The sequence below is a fragment of the Thamnophis sirtalis genome, unplaced genomic scaffold (assembly GCF_051295495.1).
Source record: "Thamnophis sirtalis isolate CommonGarterSnake01/CBP01778 unplaced genomic scaffold, rThaSir2_p1.2 scaffold_3, whole genome shotgun sequence".
Classification (NCBI taxonomy): Eukaryota; Metazoa; Chordata; class Lepidosauria; order Squamata; family Natricidae; genus Thamnophis; species Thamnophis sirtalis.
Genome location: NW_028261383.1, coordinates 140,384,097 through 140,402,426, shown reverse-complemented (window position 1 = coordinate 140,402,426; position 18,330 = coordinate 140,384,097). Strand labels below are relative to the sequence as shown.

Sequence of the window (18,330 nt, the reverse complement as noted above, 5' to 3'; positions counted from 1 at the left end):
CAGGAAGGCTCTGTGGCAGATTCAGATAGTCTAGGTGAAGCCATGCCAGGAACGTCAGGGGAACACAGGGAGCGGCCAGACAAACAGTCGGCTTGACAGGCAGGAGAGACACAGCTGTAGCCAGCCAGTGGAGGAATTGCCATTCCAACCTCATCCAAAGTTGTGCAGAGCTGAGAGGTGAGAGACACAATGGAGGTTGGCTGTGCTGTTTTCCCTGGATGCCATCTTGGGCAAGGAGTACAAGCCGCTTCCAGGGATTTTGGTGGGAGGCAGGTGTACAGAGGAAGGGCAAGAAGTTACCCAGGGCTCTGAACTAGGAGTGGTCAGTGTTAGATCGGGTAATGGATAGGCACACAAAGGCTACAGTAACAACAGCTCTTTATTGCAAGTAGGAAAACATCCGGCAGAGATGAGTCGGACATCAGACCCTTTTAAAGGGATCTGTCATGACTTCCTGGGAGGAGCCTGCTGGTGGTGGCAGCAAAAAAATCAGCTGCCTCCGAATTCCTGGCTACGTACCTGTTTAGAGGATCTTCCATCTGACGTCTTATCAGGTTTTCTTATCCTTCAGGCAAGAAGGAAAGAAGAAATTGTTTTGCTGGCAAATGCTCTTCGATTTTTGCAGCTTTTGTGCTTACAGGGAAAGGGGGGCTAGCCCAAGGCAGAACAGCTGTCCGTGCTGGGAATTTCAAACTGCCTTGTGCAGGACAAAGTAGGTCTCCCCCACTCAGTTCAAAGTTTTGTTTGATTTAATCTTATCACGAGCTGAATCCATTTCCGTGCACAATAATTGTTTATCAACATTTTAGCTTCTTTTCTTTTTCTCCTCCAAAAAATTATTTACTTAGAGGCTTTTAAAATGGTGCCGAGCAGGCTGGTTTCTCCGGTAATAATGAACACTTTTTGTTAATTCTCACAAGAATTCACAAGAATTCAAAACAAAAGAGATTGCTTATCATATGTTTTGGTTTCACAATAGGCCAGCAGAAGCTTTTTAATTAGTTTTATTTCTACAAGAATTTTACTCCTTCATTAACTTTGCTTATCTGGAAGTTAAATGGTGATGAATCTGCTGAACGGTCTTGTTACAATGTTTACTCACTGAAAGTTTTGCCAAGCCTTAAACTTCAAAATAAAAGGGGAACTCAGCCTCTTTACTTAAAGCTGCATATTCAGGCAATAGAGTTTTATTAACTGCAGGCAGATAAATTTTGAAATGGCTTCAAAACCAAATATTAACTTGAAGTTGTAAATTTTTTTCTTATTACTATTCAAAATACCAGCTTCAATTTTGTAAAAGGCTTTCTTATCCAGCTGCGTTACAAGATGGCGATTTTATAGCTTCTGCGTTTGATATATGACACACTCAATTAGCTCCTCCTGAAGACTTCTCCTTATTAACTGTTAAAAGTCTATAAATAGTATCCCATTTAAAACCGAGGGGAGCAGAGACTTTGTTTGTTTGTGCGTTTTTTATAATGGCTCCCAAATCGAAGCAGTCTAAGCGTTTCCTTAATAATACATCTCAAGAAATTGTTACAAAATCGCTGCCCTTGCCTCCCACGCCCTCTACTGGAGATCTCTTAACGCAAGAATTTCTTTTTGAAACCCTTAAAGAGTTCAGACAGGAAATTAAACAACTTTTATCGGACTTATATGATAAACTGGACGCCAAGATTGCTCAAACAAGGGAAGATACGATCAGAGTTATGACTGTTATGACAGACTATGTTTCTGAAATGGAGGACAAATTGGAACTTTTGGAAAAAACTAATTCTAATTTGACATCTAAAATTCAAACGTTACAACAGGAAGTTGAAAATGCTCAAAAACAACTCGTTATGATAAATTACAATAAGACTGCGTTTGCAATAAGAGTCAGAGGATTGCGTGAAAAGGAACAGGAGAATTTGAAACAGACCTTTTTTGAAGCTTTCAGACGTTCGGTGGGAAGTCCGGGATTTAACTTTGATTGGCAGATTCAAAAAATTTATCGCCAGAACTCGTGTGTAGCAAAACAACGACAGCTTCCGAGGGACATAATTATATATTTCACCACAAGAGAATCCAGAAATGCGATAATACAGAAGTTCTACAATAACAGGCTGCGAATCGATGGACAGGACTTGATTGTTTTTAAAGAAATACCATCTCAAATATTAAGAGCAAGGAGAGACTACACTTTCTTAACTGAAAAACTCAGAGATTCTCAGATACAATATAAATGGGAAGTGCCATCTGGTATCACAGTCACATTTGAGAACCAAAAATATCGTCTCAATTCTGTTTGCGAAGCCCGAGATTTTTACTACAAAACTCTGAAGGCGGGACTTCCTGATTCACCCGGACTTGGAGAAAGACAAGGAGAAGGAGAAGATAAGCAGCAGGACACGTGGCTACAAGGCGGAGGGTGTTGCTTTCCCCTTCCGGAAGGGCAGAAGAGTAAAGAATAAAGATCCAGCTATGCCTTTAAAATACTTCTTAAATTTTTAATTTGAATAAAATTTCAGGACTCCTGTCTGGTATAAAATGACAAAGCTGTATACCGATGAAGAGATATTGAGACTGAAAGAAGCGGTGCTGAATTTGGACATATATTGTATGGGACTTATATAAGACTTGTTTGAATCTTAATTTAAACTGCGCATGATCTATTCTTTGGGGCGAGGAGAGCGGAGATCATAGTTTTCTTGGATTGTGGTTTGGGATGAATGGAGTCGGGTGCGTGGGGTAGATGGAAGGGTAGTGAAAGTTCAATTAGATTACCTTGATCCAGAATGTAAGCTGATTTTTGTATAAATTGTTATTTGAATACAAGGTTAAGAAAGATTATCTGGAGAGTCTACACGAGGGTGGAGTAAATATGAGAGGAGCAATGGATGAGGATAAAATATATATGCGGACACGGGTAAAGGCAGGATGGGAGGTATAGAATTTATATGCGGAAGCAGGTAAAGACATTGTTTAAGATTTTAAAAATAATGAGAAGCTGAGTTTAATGTTAGAGAGTATATTGACTTCTCTTTCTTGGGGGGGGGTTTCCCACCCCCCTTTTTTCTTTTTATTATTCTTTTCTTTTTTGTTCTTTATTTTTTATTATTTTTTATTATTTTGTAACTTCTAATCTATTTGGTTTCAATATACTCCAGACTTTGCTTGATAAAGAACGATGCCGGGAATGGGACCTGGGAAGTCGGAAGGGGGTCAGGGAGGGGGGTTCAGGGTGTGGGGGGGGAGGGTGGAAATATAGACTCAATTTTCAGAACAATGAATGCACTTGGATACTGTTTTTTTTTTCTTTTTTTCTTTTCTTCTTTCTTTTCCTTTTATTTTTCTTTTGTTTTAGTACAAAACAAATAGACCAATGAATACTAGAAATACACCGAAGTGAGGTGTAGAGGGAAAGAAGAGGGGGGAATTAAGAGGGAGTGAGAAGGGAATGTAAGGAGGGTGAGATGGTGGGAAGGGGAGAAAGGAATGGCTGAGGGGGAGGGGAAGTAGAAGAGGGGATTGTTGGAAGGGAGAAATGAAAGTTGGAGGGGTAGAAGGAAGGGTGTATGTAGGATAGAAGTGTTATGAGTTGTTTATTGCTTCTTCTTCTTTAACTGCACAGTATTTAAGTGATTGTATAAAGGAAAATGAAAATGTAATAAAAGAAAATATTTCATCAAAAAAAATAATAATAAAGGGATCTGTCAGACCCCATTGACCAATGGGATTAACCCTCTGTTTCCACCAGAACAGAAGACCTTGGTAGAAACCACTATCAGTGGGGGGGGGGGGATATCTAACGGTCAGGCTCTGTGGAGAGGTCACCAGAGGGGCAATCAGACAAACAGCCAGCTGATGGAAAGAAATGACAGGCACAGCTGCAGCTGGAGAAAAGAGTCCCCACAGGAGGAGGAAATGGGAGAAGGTGCACAGCTGCAACTGGCCATTTGTGAATGTGCAGGGCTGAGAGGAGGCAGACACAATGGAGGTCAGAGAGGCCACTCATGGTGAGCTGCACCTGTCAGGGGCACATGGAGCAAAGTGTCACTGGGAACAATTTGCAAGTTTCTTGCTTTGTGTTCATTCAGCCATCATGATTCTTGCCATGGATGTACACCTTGACTCTGCTTTCAGACTTTGGACTTGGCTCTTGGACCTTGAACTTGGATTTTGTTTTGGTGATTTGTGCTCAGACAGTGGACTTGTATTTGGACTCAGAGGACTTTATGGACTTACTCTGTGTTTCCAGATGGGTCAATTGAATTCACTGGGTTTTGCACTATTTCCTGTGTAGGGATGAACCATGGGAAATACTATTTGGAGTTGGCAAAGTTCCAATAAATACCTCAACTCTTGGCCTGTGTGCATGTGTGGAGCATTACAGGCTATTATGAGGCTACTCATAAGAAAGCAACCTTGCCCCTCCTAATAAGGTGCACTTGTCAGCGCCTATTTATTTTGGCATTTGGAGCCTGGGGGTTGTCGGAAATAATAGGTCCATCTATCCATGAACTCTCTTGATTCACTGCCTTGGATTCGTTGAGACTGTGTTGCTGTCACTGTGCCTTGATCCCATAGACACCAAGCTTCCTTTATTGGGCCTTAAATCTTTATTGGGCCTTTATATTGCTATTGTTCTGTCTTGATCCCATTGAAGTCAAGTTGCCTTTGTTGTGACTTGAACTCATTAAAGCCAAGCTGGCTTCATCATGACTTTAATCTGCTGGAGTCATGTGGCTTTCATTGTGCCTTGAACCCATAGAAACTGTCTTTGCCTTGGCCAAGCCTTGAACCCTGAGTGTCATGGGGCTTCCAACCTGTGGTGACATTCCAATGCCTTAAACACAGAAAAGACTACAGCCAGGCTTGCCTCCATTGCCTTTGTTACACACTGGTCATTTGAAACAGACTTTAAAAATATGCTCATGTGGAATTGGGACACGGGGAATGACTATGGTTGGTTGTGTGAAATACACATGTTTACTCCTCTTGTACTGTGGGTGTGGTTGTGGGTGGGTGGGTGGACTGGGGCAGGACACCACCTTTTTCAGTCCCATTGTAACTTTGAATGGTTGCTTAAAGACTGGTTAGAAGTTGTGGATTACCTGTAATTGAAATGAAGATTAAATATCTGTACATGGAAATATGTTGAAAAAGTCAAAAATGTAAATGGAATATATTTACTTTTTCACATGAGGAAGAAAGAGAAGACAAACTAGATGTTAGAACTATCTGTAAAAACTGCCAAGATGATAAGAGAAGCTGAGAAGTTGAACTGGAAAAAGGATGCCAATAGATAAATAGGATAGAGTAACAGATTCAAAGGATATCAAAGAAAGATGGAAACAGTACACTAAAATAAAGCATAGTAGAGATGTCAACATATAAGATACCTTAGAACAGTGGTTCTCAACCTGTGGGCCGGTACCCCTTTGGGGGTTGAATGACCCTTTCACAGGGGTCACCTAAGACCATCGGAAAACACATATTTTTAAAAAAAATTAAAAAACTTAAAACAATGTTATGGTTGGGGGTCACCACAACATGAAGAACTGTATTAAAGGGTTGCGGCATTAGGAAGATTGAGACCCACTGCCTTAGAAGGTATTTCCTACTTACACGAATCTCTAATATTAGTACAAGATGAAGTTACATCAGCACTCTGATCATTACTAAGTCAGAAGACTACAGAAAATGAGGGATTGTCCATTGATACATGGTAAGCAACAGAAGAAGAATCAGTAAAGGTTCAAATCAAATGATGCTAGCAAATCTGGAAATGACACAGTGGCCAATATATTGGAAGAGGTCAATCTGCATTCTAATACCAAAGAGAGAAAGAGACGTGACTATTGTACAATAGCCCTAATATTACTTAATATTATCCTTAAATAAGTCTAAACTGTATGTGCTTTATTGATTATAAAAAAAGGCTTTTGATTGTGTCCACTATGCTTGGCTGTGGAATGTACTTAGAAAATTGGGATCTCTGAGCATCTACAAACTATATACAGGTAATGAAGCCACAGAAGACCACCTGGCAAAACAGAATGGCTCCAGGGTGGCAAAACAGTAAGACAAGGGTAAATTCTCTCTCTCCTTTTTTGTTATTATTATACTTTTATCCCAACTTTTCAATCTATATGTTGAATATACATTAAGGGAAGCTGGATTGGAAGAAGATGAGTATGGTTCTAAAACTGGAGAAAGTCCTGTGCTATATTAATGCCACCACTCTAATAGTCAAAAATACAAAGAATCTGCAAGGTCTACAGTACTAATAAAAATAAAAGAAGATAGTGAAAAAATGGGAGTAAAATTAAATATAAAGAATATCAACATAAAGAATGTTGTCAAACTAATGACATCATGTAAAAACAACCCAGAATTGATAATGATGATATCAAAATGCTAGAAGAGCCTTTTAGGCCCAACCATCAATAAAGAAGAAACAATAGTCAAAAAATATGCCCCAGATTAGCACATGGTAAAACAGCCATGAACATATTGGAAAAGATGTGCAGATGCCATGATTTATCCAAGCCTACCAAGATCAGACTAATATGAGCCATGACACTGATTAATGTCGTGAATGATGCCAAACTATGACACTGATTGAAAGTGATAGTTGGATTTTGAAAAAAACAGATATGAAATTGGAGAAAATTCTTGAGAATATGAGAGACAGACAAGAAAACAAACAAAGGGATTATTTAACAAATCTATCCAAAGTTCTCACTTGAGGCCCAAGTGACCAGGTTCAAATTATCCTACTTTGAACAAACCACATGAAGATCTGGGTCTTTGGAGAAGCTTTATTTCTGAGAAAGGTGGAAGGAGAAGAGGATTGCCAGGAGCAAAATAAATAAACTCTTGTTACAAGGATGATGGTGCATCGTTGGAAGACCTGAGAAACCAGGTTTGGAATAGACTGTCTATGTCAGTAATGGCTAACCTTTTTATAAAGGTGTGCCAAAAATGTGTGCGTGCATGCACGCTGGCCCCACCTGCATGCATGACTCCCTCACCTGTGCATTTGCACAGAGGGGCATGCAGGAGCCCCCACACGGGGGGGGGTTGCCCTCCCCAGGCTCTGGAGGCTTTCCTGAAGCCTGGGGAGGGCGAAAATGGCTTCCCCCAGCCCTTCAGAAGGCCAAAAATCAGCTGGCCAGGTTGTGCATGTGTATGAGAGCTGCCATACTGACAAATATGGCTTCGCGTGCTACCTGTACCATAGGTTTGCCATTACGGGTCTATGTGATGGCCAACAGTTGACATTGACTTCATGATAATAATCGGTTCCACCACAAAACCGCGATGCCCTTATCCGCGCCGACATAAGTGCGGAGGCAAATCCGCGGCGTCCGAAGCGCTAAGAAAAAAACAACCCTACCGCCGCGACAACAGCGCGGTGACAGAAGGGCGTTCTACATGCTTCGTTCTTTGCCTCCAAAGGTAGCCCTCCTCCTCCAGCTGACAGCGGCAGCGGGCACGGGGCATAGCGGGCTGCCCAGCAGCAGCAGCCCGCGGGAAGGGTCCAGCTCAGCCGCGGGGGGCAGCAGGAAGCGGAGGAGGACGCAGCAGCGGCGGCGGCTGAGGCTCTCCCGGGCCGGCGAAGCGGGCTTGCCCGGCGGAGGCAGGCTGCCCTCTTCTTCCTCAACAACATCTCCTTGGACGGGCGGCCTCCGCCGCCGGCGCCTCCCCCGGAGGAAGAGGCAGGGCGGGCGGGCGGCGGCGGCTGAGGCTCTCCCGGGGCCGGCGAAGCGGGCTTGCCCGGTGGCGGCGGCCGCCCATCCAAGGAGATGTTGTTGAGGAAGAAGAGGGCGGCCTGCCTCTGCCGGGCAAGCCCGCTTCGCCGGCCCCGGGAGAGCCTCAGCTGCCGCCGCTGCTGCATCCTCCTCCACCGCCAGCGTCGGCGGCCCTGCTCGGGCCCCCCGCGGGCTTCCTGCTGCCCCCCGTGGCTGTGCTGGACCCTTCCCGCAGGCTGCTGCTGCTGCTGGGCAGCCCGCTTTGCCCCGTGCCCGCTGCCGCTGTCAGCTGGAGGAGGAGGGCTACCTTTGGAGGCAAAGAACGCCCTTCTGTCGCCGCGCTGTTGTTCCCGCGGTGATGACGCGCGGTGATGACGTTGCGACTTTAGGGACGCGATTTAATCTCCGCTATTTTGCGTAGCGCGGTTTTGTCGTGCCACGAAATAATCAATCAAGCTATCAGGACCAAACTATGCCTTACCGTTTTTGCAATGCAAATTGTTATTTATACCATATTAGTCAAAGTTAATGCTCAATAGCCCTATGAATGGTTCCTGATAAAGGCTCTTTTCCCTATACAGTCACTGGGAAAAGAAATATCTCTGCAGACAAAGCTAGGATTATTCAGTAAGACAGACTGACTCTTGACTCGGTATACTTGTTGTATACTCTATATATTGTATAGTTGTAGATAGTTACATCATGTAACAATGATGGCTAACCCTCTTGTCATCGTGCCAAAAGCATGTGTGCGTACACACAATAGGGCACCCACACCCATAATGCAATGCGTGTGTGATACCCGTCTGTGCCCTCGCCCTCCTGCGCATGCATGTGCAATTTCCTGCACTGCCCCCACATGTGATCCCCCATGCTCCAGCTAAGCTCCATTGCACATGTGCACACAACCCCCGCACCCCATTTTGGGCCTAGTAGGCCTCACTTCAGCCTCCTGGGAGCAAAAACAGGCTGCAGGGGGGCTGCCCCCGCACTACATTTTGAGCCTAGTAGGCCTCCCTGCAGCCTCCTGGGAGCAAAAGTGGGCTCTGTGTGTGTGGAGGGGCACTGCACCCCCTGCAAATGCTTGCGTACTTCCCACATGCGCCTCACCCACGGGTATGCAGGCAGACCCAAAAATCAGCTGGCCGGCAGGAGGTGCATGCGCATGCACAGTGGAGCTTAGCTGAGGCGATGTCTCACATGCCCACATAGGGCTCTGCATGCCACTTGTGGCATGCATGCCATAGATTTGCCATCACGGTCATATAATATATAAGGACCACATAAGTAGTTGAAGCACATAAGTAAGGAGCACATAACAGCTGAAGAAGCTTCTTGAATGAGAAGCAAAATATTTTCAAAGAAAAACCAGAAAGTCCAATTGCATCTTGAAAAAGCACCTTTGAAGCTCCATAAGTAGTTGTTCATTCCAAACCACCCATCATCTCATTTTATTTCTGTGCTATATAGAAGAAAAAGGCAACCTAATATTGTGAGATTTTATCAGATAGAAACAATTTAAGTCTGATCTTGGCTAATCAATATAGCCTAGTTTGCAGGTTATTATGAAAATAGAATTGGTATTAGAGAGAAGTCTGAATGCCATCCTGAGCCCTTTGGAAGAAAGATCTCTCTCTCCCTCTCCCTCTCTCTTTTCACATATGGTACATTTATTAATAATGGTAATTAGTACCAATGAACCCTCATTTAATAGGAGCATTTTTCTATTGGTGAAATACAATAGTCATTAACTTTATTTATTTGACACCATGTCAGTTTTTAAAACACAGTTAAAACTGCATAGTCTATCTTCTCAGACCTTGCTTTTTGTTACTACCAAGAACTGTAGATATTTTGATTGTCATCAGTAGGTGATTACATATAGTATGAAGATGTAACTATAAACTTATCCAGTTGTAAATGTTCCTCAATATTTCTTAAGGAATGCGAACAGAAATTCTTAATACAAATGTAATTCATAAAGAGAAATATCTGCATATTTAATACTGAATTTAACTTCTAAATACTGTAAAAATTTTACAGCATGATTTTAGAATCCATACACTTGTTAATTTAAAATTTTACAAATACATCTTAGTTAAGCCATGCTAGGCGATTGGAAAGAACTTGCATATCCTACTGTAATTCAGGTCAGTATTAACGTATAATCTGAGAAATGTTTAGCTAAATACAGAAATTGGACTTACAGTTGCAAACCAATACAGTGGCAAGTCCAAACCATACATAATTAGCAGCAAACTTCAGCAAAATATTTAAGACTTACACCAGAGTAAAAATAATTGAGACAAGGCTTTGAAAATAATATCATCATATAAAAAGACAATGATTGTAGGAGAAAAGTATCAAATTCACACTTTAAAATGTCATCTACTCCAAACAAACAAACAAAGAAAGAAAAAATAAAGAAATGTAGTGACCTTCCATTACCATTTCTGCCACTTAACTTATTCAATTATTTCAAAACATTATTTTCTTTATGGGGATACCACAGGACCCATGCCACGTAAACAATACTATGGTTTTTATTTCATAGATGTCTTTGGTTGAAAGGTTATTTATTCAGTGAAAATTGCTCATAATAATCTAATGCCTTTGAAAATGCATGATCATACTGTTCGCTTTCATTCATCTTTGGGGGTGAGGAGGAATTATAATTTAGAAGGATATTGTAATTTACGAGTAATAGAAGTCTAAGATTGTGAAACTGTAATTTCATATGTTGAGATCTAACTTTCTGTAAATAGCATCATCATACCATGATTAAATTATGAGAGTATTTTTTTGGGTATATATTATTTGAATTTTCAATTCAATTATCAATTATTTGAATTTTCAGCATCTGAAAGGTGGAAAATAATTCTGGAAAAGTTTAACAAATACAGCAGGAATTTGTTATTGAAATAATTTTTTACAGACAGTAAGAATTTTGATTTCACTAACTCTTCCATGACTTGAGTCAAGTGCTATTAAGAATATATTGAACACATGTGTCTTTCTGAAATTAGATTATTCATTTATTCATTTATCCATCATCCATTACACAGAAGTCTCTTACCTCCCATAATAGAAATACCAAGTCTTCAATACCAAAACAGTTTCAGTTTCTCTCTTGTTCTTTTATCCTTTAAATGGAAGTACGAAATTCATCTTTTAAATGGAAGTACAGAAATAAGATTCTACTCCATTTTCTCCTTCTCACTTCTGAATCCAACAAACCAAGGGCAAACCTTTCTTAATTTGAATGTGACTTTTAATAGGACATCCAATCATTGGCATTCCTCGCTATCAGATGATTCCTGTTTGTACTGATGTCTACTTATCAAAATGGATCAAAGTGAAATAACATATTTACGGAGACATTCTCGTGCACAGGATATCTTGAAGGAAGTCTTTTTCTTCAGAACTTGACTGCTGCTTTGGAGTAAAGGTTGATCCTAGAAAAGGGAATTCCTGTGGCATGTAAAAAGTGAAATATGCTAAGCCAAAAAGAACCACCTGTTTTGTTCTCAAGGCCTTAATTTCCAAATGATGTTACATATCTGTCTAAGATATACTATATAGATATTTCAGTTACTGAATCACTCCTAATTAGCTCTCTCTGCTGCTATAGCCTTTTTAAAAGGCATATTGTGGAAGGAGGATGCTGCCTGAGTAGCCTGCTGTTAAATTCCCTTGTGCTACATCTTTCTGATTTCACTCTGAGATCTTGTGAAAAGAGTTAGCCAAGAAAATTTAGAGAAACTGGCTAATTAAGAACTGTAGAAAGTTCATTTCTCCTTAAACCAAAATGTATGTATTATGCTTAATGAAACAGGCATTCAGGTCTTGAATTATGTTTTGTAAACTAAAGTTACAGTGAAACAAATGCCTACTTGGTGTAAACATGCTTAAATTTGGACATCTTTACAGCAAACACAACTGGGGTATCCAAAAGTGAAAGAAGACATGGCATGATGTCAGAACTCAAAACATAAAACTTACATGCTTGTTTCAAAAAATGGCACACAAGTATGTAAAGGCAGTGTTTGCATTGCAACGGCACCACATGTGTATGATCATTTTGATATAATCGTACTTTGCTGTGATGCCCACCAAGTCATTCATTGTTGGAACTTGCTCCTAAAATAAATGAACGCTTTAGAATTATTCCTGGTTTTTTTTGTGTCACTTCTGTACTATCTGTCATTTAGAATAAACCCAAACATTTGCGCTGCCAAGGTTTGTGGGCTATATTGTGATGACAGAATTGGGGAAACAGAAGCTGCTGTGCCACAAATATTGTTTTGGAAAGAAGCACACTCATACCTCTAGCATCAAAATGAAATAAAATGTGAATAGATTTTTTTCCATCCAGTTTCCATCTGTATCTCATTCTTATTATGGCCAGACTATTGACCAATCATGCTGCAACAAAGGCTGCTGGAAGTTGGCAATACGTAGAGCACTGCAATGAGATTTTGTGCCAGAGGCTCAGCACTCTGACCTGTGGCATTTGTTCCCTCTTTCCATGGTTTATTTTGCCAAAGTTGCTCAGCAACCCTTGCATTTTCTTGTAAGAAGCATCTACAACCCATTCTAGCTTAGCTCGGTAGGATCCAATTAGGACAGCCTTGCGGTTGAGATTTTAGATAAGTCTTAAATCAAAGCTTGCTAAACATCTCAAAAAGGCAGTTTTCAGAAAGACTAATTAGATGCAGTGATCCTTAAGCTGAACCCTATTCCTGCTCTGTGGCCACTCGAAACAAAAGTGGGCAAGACTGTTGAATGGACTATGTAAGTTAATTAACTAGCCAGTAGGCTTACCCATGATATGGTCATGTCTACTGAGAGTAGAGGGTCAAAATCTACTTTACATATCTACTCTATCTATCTCTCTATCTATCATCTATCTATCTATCTATCTATCTATCTATCTATCTATCTATCTATCTATCCCTCTATCTATCTATCATCTATCTACCTACCTACCTACCTACCTACCTACCTATGCATCCATCCCTAGCTATGTATTCATCTCTATGTATCTATGTATGTATCTATCTATGTATCCATCCATCCATCCATCCATCCATCCATCCATCCATCCATCTATATTTGTATGTTGTCTATCTGTCCATCTATCATCTCCCCATACCCCACCCTTTTGAGGAGATTGGGTATTTCCATCTTGCAGTGGCTTTGTGTTTCTACTTTCAGCCCCATTTTTGAGTTTTTCAGTCAAAAGGCTTTGTAATCTGGCAACTAAATTTCAGTGGCACAACCTCAGGATATTTTGGAGGCTGAATGCAAATGAGGAGGATAGGCTGCATGGTGCTCTCTGATTGTCCACTCTTGCTTTAGGAGGTATTAGGATTAGGTGTGTCAAACTACATAGAAAGACATATGTAAGCAGATGATTAAAGAGAAAGTGTTTTTTCACTTCCTCACTATCATTGCCATTCTGTGGAATCCAGGATTATAAGGCAAATGACTTTACTGATACTTCCTTCCATTTGCTTACCTATTATCAAATAAAATAAATCTTTACTTTTTAATTTTCATTCATTTTAAATTTATACACCATACAATCAGCCCAATTCAACCCAAATGTGATTTACAAGCAAATAAAACCAAAGGGCCCATAAAATTACTAAGATTCCATGGCCAATCATCGATAAAACAGTAACTATAGACATACAGATCAGTATACAGATCAACAATTCTTACATCTTGAAGACCTTATAGAATGTTTTGATAGGAGCTCTCCAGGAAGGGTGTTCTACAAGGTGGGAGCTACTGTAAATAAACACTTTCATATCACAAATTGGGGGGATGGACACTATTACATCCCCCATTTGGGCCACTTCTGTGTGGGGGAGGCAGACTTGAAGATACCTAGGATCCAAGCTATGTAAGACTTTGCATGTTAAAAACCAGTGCTTTGAAGAGTACACAGACTGCTACATGTTATACCGACTGTATGGCTATGGAGATTCTCAATCACCCATCATGGTTGTCGCAAAGGTGCTTTTTCCAAAAAGTAACTGGATTTTCTTACTTTTTTGAGGGGGAACGTTTTGCTTCTCATCCAAGAAGATCCAATCCAAGAGAATTGGAGAAGCTTCTTGCATGAGAAGAGGAACATTTTCAAAGAAAAAAACCAAGAAAGTCCAGTTGCCTTTTGGAAAAAACACTTTGGGGTATACCAACGGTAGTGTAACTTAATATTTGGAAAAGGCAGCCCATATAAAAATATGCTGCAGGAGTTCAATATAATAACAATGAGAACATAAATTATTTTCATCAGGATCTCCCACTTCAGATAGGGCACCAGGCAAACAAGAGTTAAGGCTAACTTGACCTTGAGCTTAACTGTTAAATCCAGTAGGTCTCATGAATATAAAAAGAGTTAGACTTCATTGAGACAGTAACACCCCAATCATTTATAACCAGCCCTGATAGCCAGATAGTTTCTGGACAGACAGCAACTTTGTCTTAGTAGGATTCAACTTTCAGACTTTTACAATCTTCAGACACCAGGTCTACATTACCACAGCATCTCCAAATTGTTCAGTGCAGTGATACAATTTGATATCAACACCTCCAAGTGACATATAACTTCTCCCATTTGTTTCCTCTATAGGTTAAAGTATAGGGATGAAGGGGCCAAAGCATGCAGCATTCCACATGGGAGTGTTCCCTAGGCCAACCTCTCTTCTCTGCCCCTCCCCCCTGCAGGGTGCACCCTGCACCCTCCCAAGCCCTGCACCACTTAGGAAATAGTAGAACCATTGCAGAATCTCTACAATAAAGCAGGCTATCCAGAACGATACCATGATAAATGTTAAAGGGGGGAAAAAACACTGTCAAAAGTACTAAGAAAGGTCACCCAAAGTGAGTACACCGATTTCGATTCAATGTCCAGGCTTAAACCTTGACAGATTGGGCTCTGGAGAACTCTATCATTGAAGTTCCACCACTTTTCTTACGAAGTTTGAAGTCAGCACAGTAGTTGTCCAAGATATCCTGATCCAGGGAATCCTTCTTCAGGAGATTCATAGCACCACCCTTCTGAAAACATTCAACAGAACTCACTCTATCAAGGAGATACTGAATGTTTTCTTAACACCAGCTCCTCCCCACCTCGCCCTGCTACTAGCTATCCAAAGGACCCCATGATAATTGGGAAGTACTCCAATTATGAGAAGTACTCCATCCACTTCATCAGAGTCTACAGACCAAATAAATCATACGTGACATTACAAGATGCCACCACTTCAGACACTGCCTCGAAAGGGTCAAGCCTCTTGAATATGAGCGATTTTTCTTAAGCAAACATGTCACATGGCAGCAGCAGATCTTTCTATCTGCTATTTCCCACAGGGAGCAGGCTAGCTTAAATAAAGCTGCTGGACAAACAACCTGCTAATGCAATAAGTTCGCAGTAGTACTGATGCTGGATGCAGACTCAAATTGTTTAATCAAGTTCAATTTTGGCTTTTTCTATCAGTCATCTCATCTGCTGCTTTGTCTCCCAGAGCTCTTTATAAACCAAGAGACTTCCGGATTGGTGACAGAGACTACTTGAGGGGCAATTACATCAAGTGTGTGGCTATCTTCAACTCCAGCTCTCAACCAAGCACTCAGCAGAACTGCCCGACAGAATCTCCCACCAATCACTGGAATCTAGTATGAACCATCTTGATCAGCCCATCACCTCTGCAATGGTCTTTGAAGGCAGGAAATCTAATATGGGTCAGGAAGTGATGTGATCTTAGCAAAGGATGAAAGTAACTTCTTCCATCTTCAGAGCACACATCAACTGCTCAAAAAAAAAAAAAGGAAACAACAAACATGTGTCCTTTTGTATGTGACAGGTGAGACATCACCTGGGATAAGCTCACTGCTGTTATAGAGGCCATGAACGCCTGAGCCTTCCCAGATTACTCCCATCTCCAGCAAGAAGGTGGAAATCTTCCAACATCAGCCCACCAATGAGGTTCAGAAAGGGACCCTGTAAGGTAGCAGGGCAACCAGTATGTAAGCAAGAGGGTCAACCTGTCAGATTTCAAATTCTCACTCAGTCTCTGTCACTCGAAGAATAGAAGCCAAGCTATCTTTCATGATCCTCACTACTCATCCTTCCCAGCTTTAGCATCACAGAATTTACACAATTATAGTTTCCAACATCCTTCACTCCACACCATGTGGAGTGGCACTGCTGGGAATCAAATAATTCAGTAATATCTAAAGGGATGCTATCCCCATTCAGGGAGAATATGAATTCTGAATAACTTTTTTTTCCTGCTCACTATGTTGGTTAGAACTTACAGAAGGTAATGGGAAACCATCCAGAAGACACCAAATTGTACTACTGCTTCTCTAAATGATGAAACAGAGAGCCAGTTCCCAAAACTGGCAGACAGAAAATTAAAAGGTGGTATAGTAGGGAAAGGAAGAAATTGGAAGAGAATGGAAGCGGGAGGAATGATTTTTCCAAATAGTTCCATTACATTAAAAAAAAAAATCAGAAAATGTTGTATTTGAGCTACCCAGGGCAATGGAAAGACCAGCTGCAGCTTCCATTGACTTGCTATTGTCCCAGAGCAGCCATCTCACTCACTTTCCTGATTTCATCCTTTGGGAAGACCAGAGTGAGAAATGAGTTCATTAAGTGAACTTTCCCCTAGTATTCCCATCCAGAGAGGGTTTTTTAAAAAAAGCCACCCAAACAATAGGGTGATAGAGTGGGGCAAGGACCGTTTCCTCTTTTTCCTTGCATGAACTGGGTCCAGGGGAGGGTATAGCAATGAGTCTCAAGCTGGAGTTTGACATGCTGGGTGCTGTTGTGCTCTGAAAGGAAGGAGCAGCCCCATCCTGTTCATTAGACTACCTTGAAAGAGCATGATCTGCTTATCAGCTCCCCTGCGGACCTCTTTCTGGAATTTTGTCATGTTTAGGGGAAAAATCAGCAGTAAGTGGGAAGTTCACACACACACACACACACACACATTGATATGGTGCTAAACCTACTCCATAATCAGCTCTATATTGTTGAAACAATTTCATCATAATGAACTCCACTAATAATTTGTCATGTACGTCACTGAAAAATTAAATACTTGCATATTCTTTTGAACAATCTAACAAGTGTCACCCTTGAAAGAAACTCTCTAGCTGAACCTTCCCCAATGTAACCCCTTACCTCTTTGCTTGGTACTACAGCTCCCAGAATTTACAGCTGGAATGCTAGTTGGGGATTCTGTAAGCATTCTATAGCTCATATGAAGGCCACCGAGTTGGGGAATATTTTACTAGCTCAGACACAAACATATATACGTTTACAAGCGATCTTTATTATTCTGCACACAGTAGTAAAACCTCTTTCTTTGTCTCTTCCATCCCCAATTTTCTTACCCACTTGTTATTATTTTGCATTTCTTTCAATCTTTGGCTAAGCTAAAGTGTCCAGGAAAAAGGGCTAAGACTCAACAAGACCGGGTTGAGGCAAAGCAGACACCTTGGGTTAAGCATCACTCCCTCTGTCCGGTTCCCATAGCAATCAGAGACATTGGTTGCCAAGGCAACAACGTCCTCCCTCCCAGACAGTATCAGAGCAGAAGTACCAACTCAGCTGCGGCCAGCTGTATCTGGAGGAAAGGGTGTGTGTGTTTGTGTGTAAGAGAAAGAGAAAGAGAGGGAATGGCAGAGAGAAAATGACACAGAGAGAGGGAATGAAAGAGAGAAAAAGATGGATTCCAAGAGAAAGAAAAAAAGAAAGAAAGCTTTGCCATGAAAAAGGGAAGAACTGAAAACTCCCAATCCCTTAGCCAACCTCCGGTCTCCACATGAAAGCCTCGCATTGTTCCTCACTAACCATTCCGAGCGAGGAAGTTGGGCACTTTTCCTGAATCTTTTTCCTTCTTTCTTTGTTTCCCCCGCGATCGCTCCCGCACATCCGCGCGCAAGACGGAGCCAGCCCTCGACCACGTTCTCGCCTCGCCTCGCCCCGCGTGTCTGAGGCGCTGGCGCTCGCCCTTCCTGCCGGGGCTTACTACCTTCAATACAGCAGAACCTCCAGAGGCCGGAGTGGGTGAGGTCGCCCTTCACTTTTTTCGGCTGCCTTTCCGCCGTCTCGTCCGTGGCTGTGACATTGGTCCCGTTGCAGAGGTTGGCGCTCGAGTAGAGCCAATAATCGGTGCCAATAGCGATGGTCATGAGGCTGAAGGCGGCGAAGGCACCCACCGTGGTCAGCAGCATCTGGATCCCACGGTCGCACCACACCATGGTGCTTCATGCTCCACCCGACGGGCTCAGGGGGCAGCAAGAGACAGACGCAGTCGAGCACTGCCTCCCCCCCGCCGCGCCCGAGCGGTGCCTTCCCCTCCTTCCCGCTTCTCTTTCTCCCCCTCGCCTCCCTCCTTCCATTCACCCAGGACGTGGCAAAGGAGCCGAGACATGGGCGGAGGGGAAAGGGGAGGGCGCGCCAAAAGCTTCGCGCCAAAGCCCAGCGGGGGAAAAACAAAAGTGGCCCCCGGAAAGGTCGCCGCCCTTTCAGGAGTCAGAGGAGCCGCGACGTTGCCAGCCGGCG

At 42.1% G+C, this 18,330-nt stretch overlaps 1 protein-coding gene across 1 annotated transcript in view; it reads right to left on the bottom strand.

Moving 5' to 3' along the window:
- CACNG4 (calcium voltage-gated channel auxiliary subunit gamma 4) overlaps window positions 1-18,077 on the bottom strand; it is a 90,975-nt gene extending 72,898 nt beyond the window's left edge. The window contains exon 1 of the mRNA XM_014068257.2: window positions 17,798-18,077. Within this exon, the coding sequence (XP_013923732.1) occupies window positions 17,798-18,026 (229 nt within the window). The 5' untranslated portion in view covers window positions 18,027-18,077. The remainder of the gene's footprint in view (window positions 1-17,797) is intronic.
- Window positions 18,078-18,330: the final 253 nt, after the last annotated feature.